Source organism: Alligator sinensis, unplaced genomic scaffold (genome assembly GCF_000455745.1).
Source record: "Alligator sinensis unplaced genomic scaffold, ASM45574v1 scaffold563_1, whole genome shotgun sequence".
NCBI classification, from domain to species: Eukaryota; Metazoa; Chordata; order Crocodylia; family Alligatoridae; genus Alligator; species Alligator sinensis.
In genome coordinates, this window is record NW_005842524.1 from 999183 (window position 1) to 1018126 (window position 18944).

The 18944-nt window shown below is 42.5% G+C and overlaps 1 protein-coding gene across 1 annotated transcript in view; it reads right to left on the minus strand.

Moving 5' to 3' along the window:
• Window positions 1-4656: 4656 nt before the first annotated feature.
• LOC102384966 (ankyrin-2) overlaps window positions 4657-18944 on the minus strand; it is a gene marked incomplete at its 5' end in the record, with an annotated part of 125796 nt that continues 111508 nt past the window's right edge. Inside the window, 4 exons of the mRNA XM_025213363.1 lie at window positions 4657-6933; window positions 11367-11458; window positions 16878-17060; window positions 18494-18658. Of these exons, the coding sequence (XP_025069148.1) occupies window positions 6726-6933; window positions 11367-11458; window positions 16878-17060; window positions 18494-18658 (648 nt within the window). The remainder of the gene's footprint in view (window positions 6934-11366; window positions 11459-16877; window positions 17061-18493; window positions 18659-18944) is intronic.

Consider the following 18944-nt stretch of genomic DNA (forward strand, 5'->3'; position numbering starts at 1 on the left):
GTTGGTGCATACCCTCTACTCTTTTTCTGTGGCCCAATCTAGCCACAACAATCTCTTGGGATCAGGATAATAAAGATGATAATAGCTAGCGTTTACCCATTTCAGGGCATCCATTTTTCCTGCATCCGTGTCAAACTACTGACTGCCAAAAGTGGCGATGGGTGGATAGTGCCTCACTTTTCATCCACCATTCAGGCCTGACTGTTAGCACACTGATTTTCATCTATTTATTTCTGGTCCCAGGCTCTTCTTGTTTACCAGACAGCATCTTAACACAGTTTTTGGGTGGACGGATTCATTTGTGCTGCCATATTTAAAAGTGGGACTTTCACTTTTGAAGTATAGTTCTTTAAGCTACAAACTGTTGGAGGGAGGGTCTCGGAGCAGGGCACGCTGAGTAATGAAACCAATCTTCCTTGGTAAGCCACAGTATTAAGATTAATGTCACAACTTAGCATGTGTGAATCTCAGACCTTACCAAGACCGTTGGATAAGGAGTGTTAGGTCTGTCTGAGCATTTGCTCATTCATCTTCTGTGTGAACAATGCATGCTGTTTATGAACTCGATTGTGTTTCGTGTGCTTGTTCATTGGATTTCTAGCTGTCTGTCAGTATTTGTTATTTGCAATTTACACTGAATAGTTACTTTACCACCTTATATTGGTTTTGTTCTCTAGCTACATACATGAGTGGTGTTCCGTGAACAAAAAAGGTTTCTGAAGAAATTGTTGGGGTTTGCTCATGGGGCGATAAATGATAGATCATTTTAAGAAAAAGAAGAGGTGTTGTTAAGGGGGTAGGATAGAGTTTCTTTCCTGTCTTGTTTTGCAAAAGGAAGAACATTATGAAAACCACATTTTGAAGCAGCTGGGTTCCTTCCTGAGCATGTGAGTGAGAACAAAAACAGATTGTTTTAAGCTACTGTATATGATAGCTATTACATTCAAACTTCTGTCATCATAGTCACACTAATGAATTGTTTGTGTGTGAATGTCTGGATTTGTCATATTTGCAAGGTGGCATCTGCATTATTTTTTCAGCTCGTTTATTTGCTTAAATCATTTAAGCTAGTTAGGGTGATTCAGAAAGTTGCTTCAGCTGCAATATAATATATATATGAGAGAGAGAGTGTATGTACTAATTCCTAGGTCTGTGAAACTTGGTGTGTGTTAAATACTGTATCTCCTTACTGGCGAAGTGTATTAAATGAATTTGTCAGGCTATCCCTACTTCACAAAGAACAGCCAGCTGGTGAACACAAAGGGCGTCACTGTCAGTGTGACTAGGAGGAATATAACTTAAACCTACACTTGACGTGCATTAGCAGGGAAATAGATTTTGGCCTAAAGCATTCAAAGACATCTGAATAAAAAAGTATGTTTATCTCAAATAGTGGCCTAGAAAAAGCACAGAAATGGGTTGGGTGCCTATTGGAGTGTGCGTTCACCACACAAACAAAACTTGACAGCAATACTCTGTAAAATGAATTGGCAAGAAATAAAATCTTTCTTCCAACTATTAGAAGTTGGCTTACTTTTTAGTGCTGGATGGAAGACTTCTCTTCAGAAATATTTCCAAAATCTTGCCAATATTCTCGTAAACTTCTGAGGGTTGTTTGATTTTTGTTGTTGTTTGTGTTCTGCTTGTTTTCTAACTGGAAAAAAACTCAGATCATAATGGGATCATAGGAGAGTAGGGTGGAAGGGACCTGATGAGGTCCTCTAGTCCAGCTCCCTACTCAAGGCAGAATTGTCTCCAAACCATCCCCACCAAGTGTCTGTCTAACCTGCTCTTGAAAACTTCCAGGGATGGAGATTGCACAATTTCTCTAGCTAGCCTGTTCCAATGCTTGACTGCCCTCATCACCAGAAAGTTCTTTCTAATCTCCAGCCTAAATTGCCTCTGCTGCAGTTTGAGGCCATTGCTTCAAGTCTTGTCGCCTAAGGCAACAGAGGATCGTCTAATCTCCATCTTCTGTATAATCACCCATCAGGTATTTGAAGAATGTTATTAAATTTCCCCTCAGTTGTTTCTTCTCCAGACTAAATAACCCTAGTTCTTTCAGGCGTTCCTCATGAGTCATGTTTCCTAGTCCCTTATCATTTGTGTTGCTCTCTGCTGGACTTTTTCTAAACTGTCCACATCCTTCGTGAAGTGTGGGGCCTGAAACTGTACGCAGCACTTCAGGTGAGGCTTTATCAGTGCTGAAGAATCACTTTTTGCCAGTGATGTTCTTGTTAATTTAATGCTCTTGGGGGGGGGGGGGGGGGGGTTGCAACAAGAGCACACCACTGGCTCATATTCAGCTTATGGCCTACTGTAACCAGGGGCAGATCCAGAGGAGGAACAGTGGCATAGCTGAACCCCTCTTCTGGACCATGCCGCAGAAGCAGCATAACCAAAGAAGGTAAGGATTCCCTGACCACTTTCCCCTATGTGGTCAAAAGTATGTCCCCTCCCCCCAGCCCAATTTTCTTCCCTCCCATTCCCACTTTTCCAGGCTGCCTCTCCCCCTGGAGCTTTTGTGTGTGTGTGTGTGTGTGTGTGTATTAGCCAATCCCCATCAGGAATGGCAGGGGGGGAAGGGGAGGAGTGTGTGGGAATGGAGCCCCCCCCGTCCAGGCCCACTCCCTCTTTACCTCCTGCTGCTTGGGATTTGGGCCTGCTCCCCCACGCCCCGCCTGGGCCTGATGTGGGGGAGGACCAGGCCCAAGGGTGGGGAGAAGCGGACTTGGAACCACGGGGGTCAGGGGGTGAGGTGGGGGAAGAATGGGCCCAGGCCCAAGGGAGGGAGGAGGCCTGAGCCCCAGCAGGAGCCCCCCCGCCACAGCTATGGGGGGAAGCAGGGAGCCCAGCCTGACGTGGCAGCAGCTTGGGGAGGAGAGGGGCAGATGTCCAATCCCCATCAGGAATGGCAGGGGGGGAAGGGGAGGAGTGTGTGGGAATGGAGCCCCCCCCGTCCAGGCCCACTCCCTCTTTACCTCCTGCTGCTTGGGATTTGGGCCTGCTCCCCCACGCCCCGCCTGGGCCTGATGTGGGGGAGGACCAGGCCCAAGGGTGGGGAGAAGCGGACTTGGGACCACGGGGGTCAGGGGGTGAGGTGGGGGAAGAATGGGCCCAGGCCCAAGGGAGGGAGGAGGCCTGAGCCCCAGCAGGAGCCGGCCCGCCACAGCTATGGGGGGAAGCAGGGAGCCCAGCCTGACGTGGCAGCAGCTTGGGGAGGAGGGGGGCAGATGGCCCGCCATGACATCTGCTGCCTCCCCTGTCATCTGCAAATAGTAAGGGGCGGGGGCAAGGCCAGCTCTGGTAGCCTGCCCCCACCCACTACATTATTGCCACCTGCAGGCAGCAGGGCAGGGGGGGTGAGGCCAGCACTGCTGCAGCGGGACAGAAGCAACCCTGGGACAGCACAGACAGCAGCAGAGGCAGGCACAGCAGCAGGAAATAGGTGGGGAGGAGAGGAGCTGCTGAGCATGGAGGGGTAGGGGGATGAAATTCTTACCTGTCTTGGGACTTGAATCCCTGGCTGCTTTCCCTGCAGCATGGTCTTTCCACCCTGGTGAGAGGGGGAAGGGATGGAGGCAGCAGGGAACAGGGTGTGCAGCCAATCCTGTAGGACCAGTCACTGCTACTGCACCCCTTTTGAGAAATACGGGATCCATTTCTGACTGTAACCCTAGGTCCTTCTCTGCAGTACTGCAGCCTAGCCAATCATTCCCCAGTGAAAGTTTTTTGTTTTCTTCTTTTTTGTGGGGGGGAGGTGGTAATTATTCAACAGATTTATGGTCTAAATCTTTGGTTAGCAGAAGCACCAATAGCAGCTTCACCATTAAGACCTGAGCTTTTGTATTGGTTTGTTCTGTTCCCTGCCCCACTTCCACTTAAAACAGAGAGATTCAACTGCTTTGTCTCTGAAATGTACAGCATCAGAAAGGTATTTAACTAGTAGCAAAGTAGTTACCTGAGATGCACCTCCTGGATTCTTCAAAGAAACATACAAGTCAAGTCTTGATTCTTCTTCCCTTGTGGCCAGTGTGCACTCTGGTGCATGGGCCAGAAACTCCAATGGAAGAACAGAACAACTCCAGATTTACACCATGGCATTTGAAAGCAGAATTAGGTGTACTGTAGACCCCAAAAGGTCAAATTCTGCATTAAACTTGCCTTACGTTGTCAGTGGTTAGAAAGGATATAAATCAGGGAAGAGTTTTGTCCTATATGTTTCAGGTTAAGTAACCTGGATTAACAGTTTCCATACTTCCAGGTGTAAAGTGATGGGTACTAAGAAACATAATCTGGCCCATGTTTTGTCTGTAGTAGGCACAAATAATTGAAGGGTAAATGTTGCCCTTGGTGCCCAAACACATCAATACAATCCAATGTTCATTACTAAAAAGCCATCATTACCATTACTATTATGCTACCTATCAGATCCTTATACTATGATGTGATAACTGGAAATACATGTTAGTCCTTAATGTTGAGCCCTACATCCTAAAGGTAACCTTGAGGGGTATGTGCTTATATTGGAATCTTGACACTTTATGTAAAAGTAATTCAGTGTTGAGGATGTGGGACCATTGGGACATTGAAGTTAGGACAGACATTCTTCCCTAACACATTGCTAGTAAAAGAGAACATGCCATTATTGCTACATTTAACACTTGTACATTTTATTTAATTAAATCAGCCATTGTACACATTGCAGCTATGTATTGTTAGTGTTTGTATTTTTTTTAAATCTTTAACTAATACATGCCCTCATAGATATATTCAGTGTTATCACCATGGGAACAAGATGCTGATTCATCAACGTAAAATTCACTTCTTCTCACAGTATTCAAGTTCTTTGATAACACAGCAAAAATTCAAAATAAAAAAGGTGAATAACCATTATGTTGTTACACAGAACATCATCTGCACCGCAAGTAACACAACAGAAATGCATTTCTTTAGCGCCCCCGTTCTTGAAGGTCATCTGGTGATGTCCTTGACACTAAGAAAGCCATGGTGTATCTTGAAATATTTCATCATGGGTCTCTTTCATTTTGGCTGCCAAAAAATGCTCGTTTCCTGTTTGAATGCCAAAAACAGTTAGCACAGTGCCTTGTTTTGCCTGCAGGAAATCGAACCTCCCATGATATTTTGCTTTTTTGGCTTCATTACTTTAATGAGGAAGTGCCCTTGTTTTGTGGTGGGTTTTTTGTTTTGACTTTCTGAGCACTGAGTGAGTCACTTTTTTTTTCCCCACAGAAGAGTAAAATGCCTGATACGTTTGGAAAAATTTCACTCACCCCATGGAGGCCTCAAATCATTCGTCTCCTTTTTGAATATACTTTTCCTTTATCAAATAACTAAATTGTATCTTTATATGTATATATATATTATATGTTAAAATACTACAGAGCTCCAACCACTAGTAGAATAAGGTATAGGGCACAAAATATTTCAATCTTTTATATTCCCTTCTTTGAAAATAAAAGTGCAGAAATGCTATTATGATTTTCAGAGGGTTTGTTTAGAAATATATAAACAAAGAAAATATTAACAAAAATTGCAAGGATTCTGCTCTAGTGAGCAAAATTAAAATAACCAAACAAACAACTTAATTTGAAGGTAAAAACTGCTCGCTCAGTGCTAAGAGGGCTAACACGTCATTGACATGATTAGAAGAGGGTTTGGTTTTGAGTTTTCAAATGCCACATGCATGTATCAGATAAGAGACAATCTTGATAAATCATGGTGAATTACTTAATCTCTTTGTATAGTGGAAAGTCTTTCTCCCATAGTTATCTACAGTGCAGTGGCCAGCAGGAAGTACCACCAATAAGACAATGTGGTTTGCTAAAGCAGTGATGAAAACAGGAAACTACTGTAGTTATAGCTGTTTAAAACACCCTGCCACATGTCCAGATCTAAAAGATTTTAATACCATATGCAAATGTGCCATAGATATAGCTGCTAGCAAGTTGTTTACCTAATTTTTTTTTTCTTCTGGAAATCCTTAAGTGGCTGTCCAAGAGTCTTAAAAGTATTGATGGCAACAGTCAGCTGTAATTTCATGGGAACAGCTGCATTTTAAGGGTAACAATCTGACTCTTAGAGCCTTTAATTATGATAGATCACTAAACTGGAAGTCCTCTGGATGCAGTAGATCTGCAGTGCTTCCTCTCCAGTGGGTCTGTGTATTCAGTAGATTGTGTTAGCAATATTTTTAATAATCGCTGTTCATCAGTTTTGATAGACCTTGTAATCCACAAAGCTATTTCTAGTCGTAGGCAGTGAGTTTTCTTTCTTCTTTTTTTTGCAGTCTTATAAGTCCAAGCACTTTAGCTACGTACAGTTTACACATTAATATCCCTTCTTATGATGCATGTACATAGTCACTTGAAGAGGCCTGTGGATGAAGCTGGCTTGACAAATGCGTTTTCATGGAGCTAGTGCAGAAGCAAAGGAAGAGCAAAAAGTGGCAAAGTTGACAAGTTCTTAATACAGCACAAAGACGGAGGCTTAGTGGATAAATCATCCTGAACGAAGGATGCTATCTTTGGTCACAAATTAGCTTTCGGGTTTAAAAAAAAGGAAAAGAAAAAGAAATAAACAAACTGAATTCACTGCATATGCCCAAGGAGAAATGTCAGTGTCTTCCAGTGATTATGTAAGTTACAGAGTCTACATCTATAGAAGATTGTGAATGCTGCACACTAGATGGATGGATGTGTGTTCTATTGTGGAGATGTGGTGGCTTCTTGTTTAGCCTCTTGCTTCCAGTTCTCTTTGCAAAAATGTCGAAGAAGTTGCTGCAGGTCATGCTGGAGGTCATCCTGTGGTAGTGCTTCTGGTACATCCTCCAGCTGTTCCACATGAACGTGTTTTCCATACTGGTCCTTCACCACAGTCCTCTTCTGTGTGCTGGCTTTATTCATTGTTGTCCTAAAGAGAAATTGTCAGTAGAGAATAAATGTGGATTTCCCCCTCTCCTCCTTGCCTCTGCCACTCCGCTTACCTGAGCTGTACTCTCCTACAATTTTAGAATTTTAAAATTTCTCTTCCCTGAATTGCATTAAATAGCCCAATACCTTTTTTGGGGGGACTAATGGACTGATAAGGCTCTGGGACTGTAGATTACATGAGAAGATCTGTAGCTATCAACAATCTAACCCAAACGCTGAACTCACACAGTCCAAACACATTCTGAATCAAAGCTTAAATGGATGACATACCCAAACCAGATTTCCTGTTTTAACTAGCTTTTCACAATACAAACCAATAGGAGCTCTTGGATTTTTGTCACAATAATCATGCCAAGCAACTTTATATGACAGTGAAATACATACTCTATTCTATGGGCATGCTATCTAATGAAGGCCATTGCATTTGTTAGGTTCTCCTTCAAAACACAGAGCACTTTTATACTTGCTCCAGGGGTGGGGGATGGTGCTTTAATTAGAGCAACTCCGAGAGCTACTCTAATTAAAGCACCACCGCATCTCATGTATCAGCATCCCAGAGCTTAAAAATGGTGATGGAGATGCTTGAACTAAAGCTCACCAACTGAGCTTTATTTCAAGTTCCCCCACTGCCATTTTTAACCATGGGGACACTGATGCATGGGATGCAGGAGGTTGCTGGAGCGTGGTAATTGCCACACTCCAGCAGACTTGATTAACTGAGCCTGCTCCGACGCGCTGTAATTACAGCACGTCAGAGCAGCCTCCGTGATCGAGTACAGGCACCCCTAGTGCCATCAGTTTGGTTAGTTACAGAACACCCCCCTTCTCGCCACTGTGCTATTTGATTCTGTATTTACCATTATCATTTCATTAGTCATTCAATTGCATTAATTTAATGTTACACGTCTTGTTTAAAAGTCATTCTAAATTTCTCCCCATTTCTTCCCCTTTCCAACTCTCTTGAAAGTGTTTTGATCTCCTGAAAGCATTTCAAAACCTCACTCATAATCTTGAACAATTTCAAATGTTATAAAGACTGGCAATTGAAGCAACATGTAGTATTTGAAACTTACTTATTTTGACCTAATAAAAAATATATCCCTTTAAATTGATGCCCAGTGACTTGAAATATTGATCAAACAGTACTTTTTTTTTGTTTTTTTTGTTTGCGTGCGCTGCATCCATAGCTTAGTGCTTGAACACTTTGTATTTGTTAATAGTGCTTGCAAAGAAGAGAAAACACGTGTACGGTCAAAAGCATGCAGATATATATCTGAGATTTCAGTTGGGTATGGGAATATCCTAGTTAACACTCCGTGGTTCTCCTGTCAGCATCCATCTGCATTTATTAATATCACCATCCTATAGAAATGCTTTTAACTGATATGCAACAAACTATTTTCACTATTTACCAGTGTTTCAGCTTTGCAGTGACTAGCTAGAGGACAAAACAAATGACATCCTTATTTCTTCTGCATTTCTCTAAACCAGTGGTCTCCAAACTTTTTGGGTAGGAGATCACTTTTGTAATTAAAAAGCAACCCAAGATCTACCATCATGCCTGCTCCCCCCCTGCCCCCCGCAGGTCAGTCTGTGGGGTGGGAAGGGGGGGGGGGGGCAGATCAAGGCAGAGGGACAAAAAATTATTTGGGGGCACGTATCCCCAGCAGGTAAGACTGTGGGGGAAGGGGCAAGGGGAAAGGAAAGGGTTGTGGGGGGTGAGGGAGACAGATCAAGACCCCAGCAGTGAGGGAGGGCACAGGGCACAGGCAGGAGCAGGGGATGGGGGGAGTCAGGTCCTGGCCGATCCAGGTGGTGGGACAAGCAGATGCCCAGGGACAAGTGTGATTGCAGGCTAACCTTTGTGCCCCAAGCCCTGCTGCAGCTGGCCTGGGTGTGGCCTGATGCCATGTGCACCCGCCACCGGGCATGCAGGGGACAAGGCTCAACCCAGCAGTGGGATGCATGTGGCATTAAGCTGCTCCTGGGCCAGCTGCAGTGGGGCTTGGGGCATAAAGCCCAGCCCACAATGGCAGCCACCTCTGCTGCGCACAGATGGGGGGGGGGGGGGGGACATGTGCCCCACGGGGCCTCTACTGGGGTACGCACAATGGCAGAAGCCCCCCATGTCCCTGGATGAGTCGCCTGGGCTCAACCTTCCCACCACGTGCCCGGCTGAGACCCCACTCACCTTACTCCTGCTCCTGCCTCTGCTGAACTCTGTCCCTCACTGCGGTGGCCTCTATCTGACCCCCGCCCCTTCCCTCCCTCACGGACTGACCTGCTGGGTGGGGGGAGGCGCATATACACATGCACGCACATGCTCAGCCCCCCCTAGCCTGAGATTGACCAGTTGGTGACCACTGCTCTAAACACAACAGCCTTGCTGTTCTTCCTCTTACACATGATGAGGCAGAGGCATGTTTGCACAGGACTTCTGTGTAACTTCAGATGAGTCTGAACCTTTTTCATTGTTGTTAATCTACATGATTTCATCCTGTGCTTTTTTTTTTTTCCAGGTGATGTTCATCCCCAGTTGTATCTCTATCATATATTCTTTCCAAACAAATTATGTGCATTCATGGGGTTAAATTCAGAGGCACTATAAGGGCAAAAAGATCCTGACCTTAGATGGTGAAATTAGTCTTCTGTTCTAAATAGACAGGAATGTATAAGGTCCCTAAGGAAAAAGGCATCCCCTAGGCCTGGTTTTTACTTTGCTTTCCACTCAGACATAAGTATTATACTCCACTCTTCAACACTGGTTTAAAATAGTCACAAGGAGACTGTATATGCAGCCTTTCCTGTTGTGCTTTTCATTATATTCCTGGACAGAGCTTCCAGTCAGAAATTCAGAGCCAGCTCCAAGTTTTGGTTGGTAGAAAGCACATTCCTGGTGGATCCTGGCTACAATATCATTCTAACACTTCTGAGTGACGTTCTATCCATAATGGTCCAAGAGTTATGCAAGAGGCAAAAGTGTTTTGAGGTAGTATCTTTTCTTGGACTAACTCACTGGTTGGAATAAAATTAGACAAGCTTTTGAATGCAAGGCATTCTTCATTGGGTCTGAGGGGAAAAACAAGGACAGCAATAGTTAATGGTCAAATGGTTAAAAATAGTTAATGGTTAAAAGCAGGGGGTGCCTATACACAAGTGTGGAGGCTGTAGTTAATTGAGTCTGCTGGAGCATGGTAAATACCACACTCCAGCAGCCTCCCATGTCTCATGTATCAGTGTCCCTGCACTTCAAAATGACAGCAGGGGTGCTTGAAATAAAGCGCTTAAGAACCTTGATACGCGAGATGCTGCAACACTTTAATTAGAGCAGCTCTTGGAGCTGCTCTCATTAAAGAGCTCCCCCTGACCCCTGGACCACATGCACACAGTGCCCAGAGCTGTCAGTTTAGAGGAGGAGGGGAAAGGGGAGGAGTCCCAGAGAAGTAGACAAACAATCAGCAGAAGAAAAGAAGCTTGATTATTAGTAGATCAAGACCTATAAAAAGGGAGGATATAATAATAACAATAATAGTAACAATAATAACAACTTTCACAATAATAAAGACCCTTCTTCTCTTTGGTATGTCTTTATCTTCCAGTAATCAAGCTTGACTTCTGTTACTGTTTGTCAACAGGGAATTTCTCTCCCCCACCTCCCACAACCTATCAGCCCTAGTCTCTGCTCTTAACAGTCAACTATCACTGGCCTTGCTTCCCTCCTCAGACTCAATGAAGAATGCACTGCATTCAAAAGCATGTCTAACTTTATTAGTTTCACTTTAATGCAACCAGTGAGTTGATACAATAACAGATATCACCCCCCCAAATCCTTGCCTCTTGCATATGTTAAAAGAAAGAAAAAGAAATACACACTTGACTTAAGTGCTGGTTTCAATTTCAAATAAATCTAAGCAGGATAAACTCTAGTACTTTGCTGCTGCTGAAAGGTCCTCCCCTGCCTTTACTGCATGATATAGTAGCAACACTAATGTTCATGATGAACTTCAATTCTCACTTACATGCGTGTTGTATTGTACATGCATATACTAGTACTCAAATGGTGAAAAAACACATGCAAGACAATTGTATACTAACCTTGATTATTTTGTTAGCTCTAACAATCCATTGCATCTCCCTCATGCCTCTGCTGTAAAACCAATCTAGTATTATGTCTTGTCCCAACACCAGTGAATGAGTCTTTCAATATATCTAAGTGGAGAGCTTTCTAGTGTTTGAATTTTCCTTAATTTTCACTCTGTTAGCTTACATAACTTCGTATTTTTGCACATAAAGCTTTAGGTCCTGCCAAAGGGCCATAATTTAGATTTCAGAAATCATTTCACTTGCATACATTTTTGGTGTTAGTTTGTTAATCCTTTTCAACCAAAACTTCACTGCCATGCCAACTCAAACCTTTTAATAACTGATCCATCCTCTTTCAAGATCTCTTTCTCTACTAAAGTAGGGAGCTGGATTTTTGTCTGGTTACCTGCATAACTCAACGCCTACAGTGAAACACAAAACAAAATCCTACAATAACTGTACTGCATATTTAAATATTTTCAAGTTAGTGATAGTAAAGCTGAAAAAAAAAATTAAGAAGTCAAGGAGGAAACAGGCACGAATCACAGTTCAGCACCTCACTGCCCCTTATGCCCTTGAAAAATCTTCTCTAAAATATAAATCCCCACTGAAGAATACTTTCAGTTCCAGTATGGAAAGCAATATGGTTCAGTACTATTTCCTTTGACTACCTAGCTGCATTGATATCCATCTACAACAGCTACTACAGCAACCCTCTTTCCTGCAACAGAAAGACTTGAGGCATCTACATCTTTCAGGGCAATTTTCTACTCTTTCTGCCCCGCATCTTCCTTTCTTCTAGAATGCCCACCTCCTCCCAGTATTAGCACATAGGTAAGACTAGCTGTTCAAACCCTTGACTGTGCTGAAAGGAAAAAAATACAAGAACTGAAAGCATCTCACTGCAGTACCACCTTTTTTTTTCTTTTTTTTGGATTTTTGCTGCTAATTAATAAGGTTTTCCTACTAGCTATACATGAATTTGTTTGGGTTATTTTTCTCCTACCTTCTGTAATGTCATTACCTGAATTAAACTTTGTTGTTTTCTAAGCTAATTCTTTGGACTGACACTGCTTCCCTCTTAAGCTATGTAAAGTCTATCATTTAATGCACTGGGAGTTGGGTCAGCTTCTTGGGACTACATTTATAAGGGTGATTTAGGTGCCAGCATTTTGGCACCTGGATTATTCACAAAAAATCCTTGCTCAGCTCTTGCCTAACTTTATAGCTATACATTTCTGCCACTAGACAGGCTCATAACTACATATATAGTCACAGCACTGAGCTGTTCAGCATCTCTTTCTATCCACAAAATCGAGTCTGATAGGCACCCCTATACCTGACACACTGCATCACCATCAGAAGGAACTAGTAGTTTCCTTATATCTAAAAATCTGGTGATTAGAATATCATTGCCTTGGAGTGGGGAAGCCTGGGATCAATTCCTTCTTTTGCCTGATGTGGACACAGATCTCCCACCCACATATAATGTATATTAGTGAGTTACAGAGCGTTCTGAGACAGTCTCTCTCATTCTATTCAAAGCTAGTCTCTTTTGCACAAATAATTAAATATTCAATGGGACAGAGAGTGATTCTAGCCCAGTGATTTAAATCATTTCTGGGGAAAATCCAGGTCCATCCTTCCTCTAATGAATATTTACCACTGCAGGTTTGGGACCAACTGGCTAAGCAGCAGCTCTACAGAAAAGGATCTGGGGGTTACAGTGGACAATTAACTGGATATGAGTCAGCAGTGTGCTCTTGTTGCCAAGAAAGCTAACAGCATACTGGGATGCATTAGTAGAAGCATTGCCAGCAGATTGAGGGAAATAATTATTCCCCTCTATTTTGTACTGGTGAGGTCACATCTGGAGTACTGTGTCCAGTTTTGGGCCCCAAACTGTAGAAAGGATGTGGACAAATTGGAGAGAGTTCAGCAGAGAGCAACAACAATGGGTAGGGGGCTGGGGCACATGACTTCTGTTCCAGTGTTTCACCTCCCTCCTAGTGAGAAAATTCTTTCTAATACGCAGCCTAAACCTTCCTTTCCGCAACTTGAGACCATTGCTCCTTGTTCTGTCATTTGTCACTACTGAGAACAGTCTAGCTCCATTCTCTTGGGCACCCCCTTCAGGTAGTTAAAAGCTGCTATCAAATCCCCTCAGCCTCTCCTCAGAAGTCGTATTTAGGCAGGTTACCTAGAGAGCTGGTGGAATCTCCATCCTTGGAGGTTTTTAAGGCCCAGCTTGACAAAGCCCTGGCTGGGGTAATCTAGTTGGGGATGGTCCTGCTTTGAGCAAGGGGTAGGACTAGATGCCCTCCTGAGGTCCCTTCCTACCCTAATTATCTATGATTCTGATTTATACTAAAAGGAACAACACCATCAAGAATGACATATATGAATGTCCTATATGTCAGTGTTTACAGTCTCTGAGTTCAAATCTTGCTTCAGACTAGACAGAGGATAGTGGAGAGAAGAAAATGTTGAGTGAACTAGATATATTTAATATGGTACAAAGGAGATTAAGGGGGACATGATAACCCCTTCCAAATATTTCTTACTGCCATCAAGGAAAAGGACTTGTTTTCTTATGCTGCAGATGGCAGGATACAACACAATGATTTTAAATAGCAAGCAAAAAGATTTTAGCTTTAGGAGTGGAGAGGGAGTGGGGAAATGAACCTTCCTCACTGAGAGAACAGTGGGATGATGAAAAGAACTGCCGAGGAAGTTACAGGATTTCCTTGACTGGAGATTTTCAAGGAGACCCTGGATAGGCATTTATCTGGGATAGTTCAGTAGTGCATCTTGCATTTGTGCAAAGGCTTGGCCTAGATGATCCCTGAGGTCTCTTTCAGTCCTATGATTCTATGGTTCTGAATCTGTATCATAATGGGCAAAGCAAAACGTGTGCCTGTGCTTGTATTGTATTGTATTGTATTGTAAGATACAATTCTCCTCTTTTCCTTTGCCTTAATGAAAGAGCTCTGATTCTCAGGCTTTGTGAGTTTGCACCCCATCACAACAGGGTCAGCTGTTTTCCCCTCCCTAATACTTCAGACTCCACCACTGATATCCCTCAGCTATGGGAATTGGGGGCAATCAGTGGCTGAGATTCACACATGCTCCCCCTAGGAACATTGCATGCCATCTCAGGGGCAGAAACACTGCCGTAGGGCGTGTCTAAATTGACTGCAGTGATGCTAAGGAGCACTGCTGCAAGAATGTGTTCTGTCCTTGATTGCCAAATGTTGGAAAATGTAAGGCAGCTGGTGACAGTGCCTGGTTACAGTGGTGCTGACTGCATGTCACACAGCAGCTATACTTTGGAGGGGGGTGGGACAGGGAGGCAGTGTGCACAAAGAGGAAATTAATGGTATAGAGTAGGGTGGTAAAAGTTTTGGCCCGAGGCAGAGTTGCCAAGTGGCACTTAAGCATTGCTTTCTGGCTTATATGAATCCCATTCTTTAGGGGTCTAGTACTTTGCATGCATTTCAGTAGCAGCAAGGATGCATATAATTTGGCCTGAACTTTGTACTACATAAACCCCAAGGAAATTGATATTTGATCTTTGTTTCCCATGTTTCCAGCCTCCTAATAACAATCCATATTTCTGTACTGGTACACACTGGGTTTTTATGTTACAATTTCTCCAGTGGCTGTTCTGGACTTGTGACAAAATAAATGGAGGAAGGGAAATTCCTTGCTATTTTTTACAGGACAGTTTCTGTGATCCCATAATGATTTTTGCCTGACACCTTCTCTCTGGGCTGTAACAAATAAACAAAAAAACCCAACCAACCTAACCAAAACTCTACTGTTGCTTCCCAATAGTTACTGAGCAGACAATGGCAATGGGTAGGGTGAGGAGTTTGCAGTCCATATGGAAACAAGTAGTATTCCTCCCTATCAAGGATAAAGGAGAGAAATCTACATCAGTGTTGGTTCTTTCCTTTTACTCTTTCACAGAATGAAGCGTCTGAAAGCAGCAAACTCTGTTGGTGCATTTTCAGATTTATCTGCTCAAAAGTACTTTCAGATTTATTTCAACCCCTCTGTATTTTCAATTTGCCATGAAACTCAACACTGGACCTCAGGGGAGCCTTACAAACAGAATCTAGTATTACTGTGAGGCGGGAACCAAAAATCCGTGACTATAATATGTAAATAAAAGGAAGGACCCCTGGAAAATCTTTTTTCTGCTTATACAAATCAGACAGGCTAATTGATTATACGGAGACAGATCACAAAACATTAGGAATGTATGGGGGCAAAAGGATTGTAAAATTGGCCCTAACACATTGTAATGCTGTCATTCTTAATCCAAGTGGAATAAAAGACAGATGTTAACATTTTCTAAACAAATATTACAAATATTAATTCTTAGATTACAGAAAGGCTTAATTAATAAATATCTTAGAAAAACTGCAGTGCTTGCATAAATAATTGCAAAAAAAATTCATAGAATCATAGAAAATGAGGGCTGGAAGGGACCTCAGGAGGCTATCTAGTCCAACCCCCTGCTCAAAGCAGGACAGTATATTTGTTTCACTTTTGTATAGATACAGGGAATTTGAACTGATCAGAACATGTTTTAGAAAGACAAAGCAGATGATAAATTGGAACGGAATTTCTTATTTATATTAAAATTACTTAATCTTTATCTGTAGCCATTTCCAACCTTTCGTTGTTCCCCTCCCCCAGTTATACCTACTTGATTAGAAACTGATGCTGTTACATCTATGCAACCCAACTCTACCACATAAACATACCATTTTAAATAACTAAACGTTAAGTGTCTAAATGTTAGCTAAATCCTACCAATTTTTGGATACAGAAAAGCCTCTATTTTATACAAGATTTGGTCAAGTACTTGGAAGCAAATTCATTAGAATTAAACCATGCAAAGATATTTTATGATATATTGGGCCCCTTTACATGTGCAGGTAAAAGCATGATGGGATCTAATGTGTGATCCACACTTTCATGCCTCCTGCCATGCCACACATGCATGGCAGGAGGCATGACTGTGGGATTATACACTAGATCCCATTGTGCCTTATTGCTGGTGAAGGAGGAACCTGATCCTGGGCTCCCTCTGCACCCGCAAGAAGCATGCTCCTGTGGCTGGCAGCCCCCTCAGTTGAGAGGCTTCCAGCTTTGGGGGCATCCAGTGTCTCCCCTAAGGCTAGGAGATACAGCTGCCACAAGCTCTCCACTTCAGGAGTGCATGAAGCCCCCAAGGCTGAGAGATTGCAGCTGTACCTCACGACTGCTGGGATCCAGCTGGGTCCTGGGACTGGGAAGCACATTGCAGGGACCCACTATCCACAGCTCTGAGTACAGGCAGCTGCAGGGTGCTGCTGGGACCCAGAGTCAGCAGCTGCTGGGGCTCAGAGTCCCCACAGTTGCAGCACTCCCAGCTTCAGCTGGGCATGGTGCACCCCTGTGTCAGAGGAGACCCTGCTACACATGCCAATTAAAGCTTGAAAACAACCAGCTCTAAAGTTAGTACACATTTTCAAGATCTAATTGTATAGCTGGTTGGAGCTTTTTTTATGGTGTGACTGGTACTCTGCATGAGTAGCTGGTCCCAAGGTAACTGCATAATTAACCAGTTAATTGTGTGATACCTGTAATGTGTAGAAGGGGCCAGTTGCTTACAACAGGAAGGGACTGGAGTCACTCTCCAGCAAGGTCCCCACCAGTCCTATGTGCCACCAATGCAACCGCATGGACTTCAGTGGGACTGCATGGGTTTATATGGACCAAACTGTTCTCCTCTATTTTGGAATATTGTCACATTAGTTCAAAGCTTTCATTTGGAAGGCATTTTACCTCTTCAAAATCCTCTTTGGCTGATGGAAGATCAGTGGCTAAGCTAGCATCTCCCAGGTGTTTCTCCATTCTTTCTCCTTGTACCAGGGTGGTCTTTACAACTTTGCTGACCTTACGGCCTTCCACTGGTTCAGACTGAAATTCTGAGGCACTAGACAAAACAGTGGGCTCAGAGAAGGTCACCTGGTGGGTGAGATGATGGGAATATTAGGTGTGCATTATATAACATACAGGTATCTCTTTTGCCTGTTCTTATGTAACTACTTGCTCAAATTATTTCTTTTGAAAATATTTTGAACAGCAATAAATAATATCTCACTTTCTGTGGAAAGATGCTCTGTGTGTGTAACTTAACTGTTCTAAAGTGAAGTATGGGTTATATCTATTTAATAGATTCTGCATTGTACGCGAGGTATCTTTGTGAATTCAGGTAGTCTAAGTCAGCATGCAGTTCAGCGCCAGTGTCCTTAGCCTGAGCCTTGACAGGGTAAAATTGCTCATGTTGCTATGGGAAGACAGTGAAATTCAAATTTAGAAGCTGAGTATTTCTACACTGCAGGCTGTTGTATAGACTTCCCCATGCTTAGCGTTATTGAAAACAAAAGGATTAGGAAAGCTGGAAGTACTGCTTCTCTGCCTAAATCCTTGCTGGATTGTATCAGCTACCTGGATTTGAATTGTGTCTTCAGAGGAAAATTTTTAAAAGATATGGACTCCCATGTTATGCTAATGTTGTGCTAATGAAGCCACAGAGAGGCAAGTTAAAACATTTTATTCATATTTAAATAAAATTAAAGAAATGTTTCATATTATAAACTATTTATGGAGTTTTATGTTCAACTATGCACAAAGACTTTGCTTTCTTTCCATCCCAATTTCTCATGCAATAATGTATACCAAGTATTAATGTTTAGAAGGATATAGGTGGGGAAAAATAATTCTAGTAATTTCTAAAATCAGCTGTTCTCTAGCATAAGGTAGAGCTAGCAACAGCAAGAATTGTCATGGTCTCCTCTGTAAGGACATATTACTTGAGGGTACAGATTGATGCCAAAGCTATGCAATACATCATAAAAGGAAGCAGTTTTTTACCTTTCCAAAGTCATGTTCTACTAACCTGGACTTCTCATCTGGCAGGGTCAAGTCTGAATGGCATAGCTGAAATGAGTTGTTGTCAACTGAGATTCTACACTGCTAAAATCGTTGTTAGGCTTAGTTTGTGCATGGCCATAGGCATATCTTCTCTTGGAGACTGAATTTGCTATTTTCCACCACTAGAACATTTACATTTACTTTATGTTAAAATTTTAAAAAACTAACAAAAACAAAGCAAAACAAGTGAAGACTGAAAAGATGCTCCTGATCATGAGAAGCTGCTTGTTTTATTCTGAGGCCCTATCTGAAATTTAAAAAATTAAATTTTAATCTAAAACACAAAGATGAGAAATCTATATTCAGTTCTTGGTACTGACCTACTCACAATCTATTCAAACATTTTCTGTTACACTTGGATGGCATGACTGGCATAAGTTATGAGGAAGATTCACAGCAAAAGAGTAAGTAAGCTATTCATTCAGTGGCTCTGTGCCATTACAAGGAATCTGGGAAAGTCTAACCTCAGACTGCTCACTGTCGCTCTTCAGCACAATCCGCTTCACAACTTTGGAATACCCGTCTCCTTCTTTTACTGTAACAGGTTCTTGTGGTGCTCCCTGCATTATGACTTCTTCTTTTTCTGTGCCATCTGGAGAAACATACCGCCTGATGATCTTTCTGGTTACCTAAGGGGATGAAATAAGTAAAACATACTTTGTTTTCATATCATTCAGGTGTTACAGATGGCATACTTAACTGTGATGGAGCTTAACTGACATTTACACTGTATGAAGCACCTTCTAGCCAAGTATCTCTAAATATTTTGCCAACACTAACATGTGAAGCCTTATAAAAGTAGTATAATACTTAACTTTATTAACATTATTTCGCTAATTGGTAAACACAGTCAGAATAAAAGAATGGTATCTTGGCCCCACATGAAGACCAAGGGAGTTTTGCCATTGAGTTCAG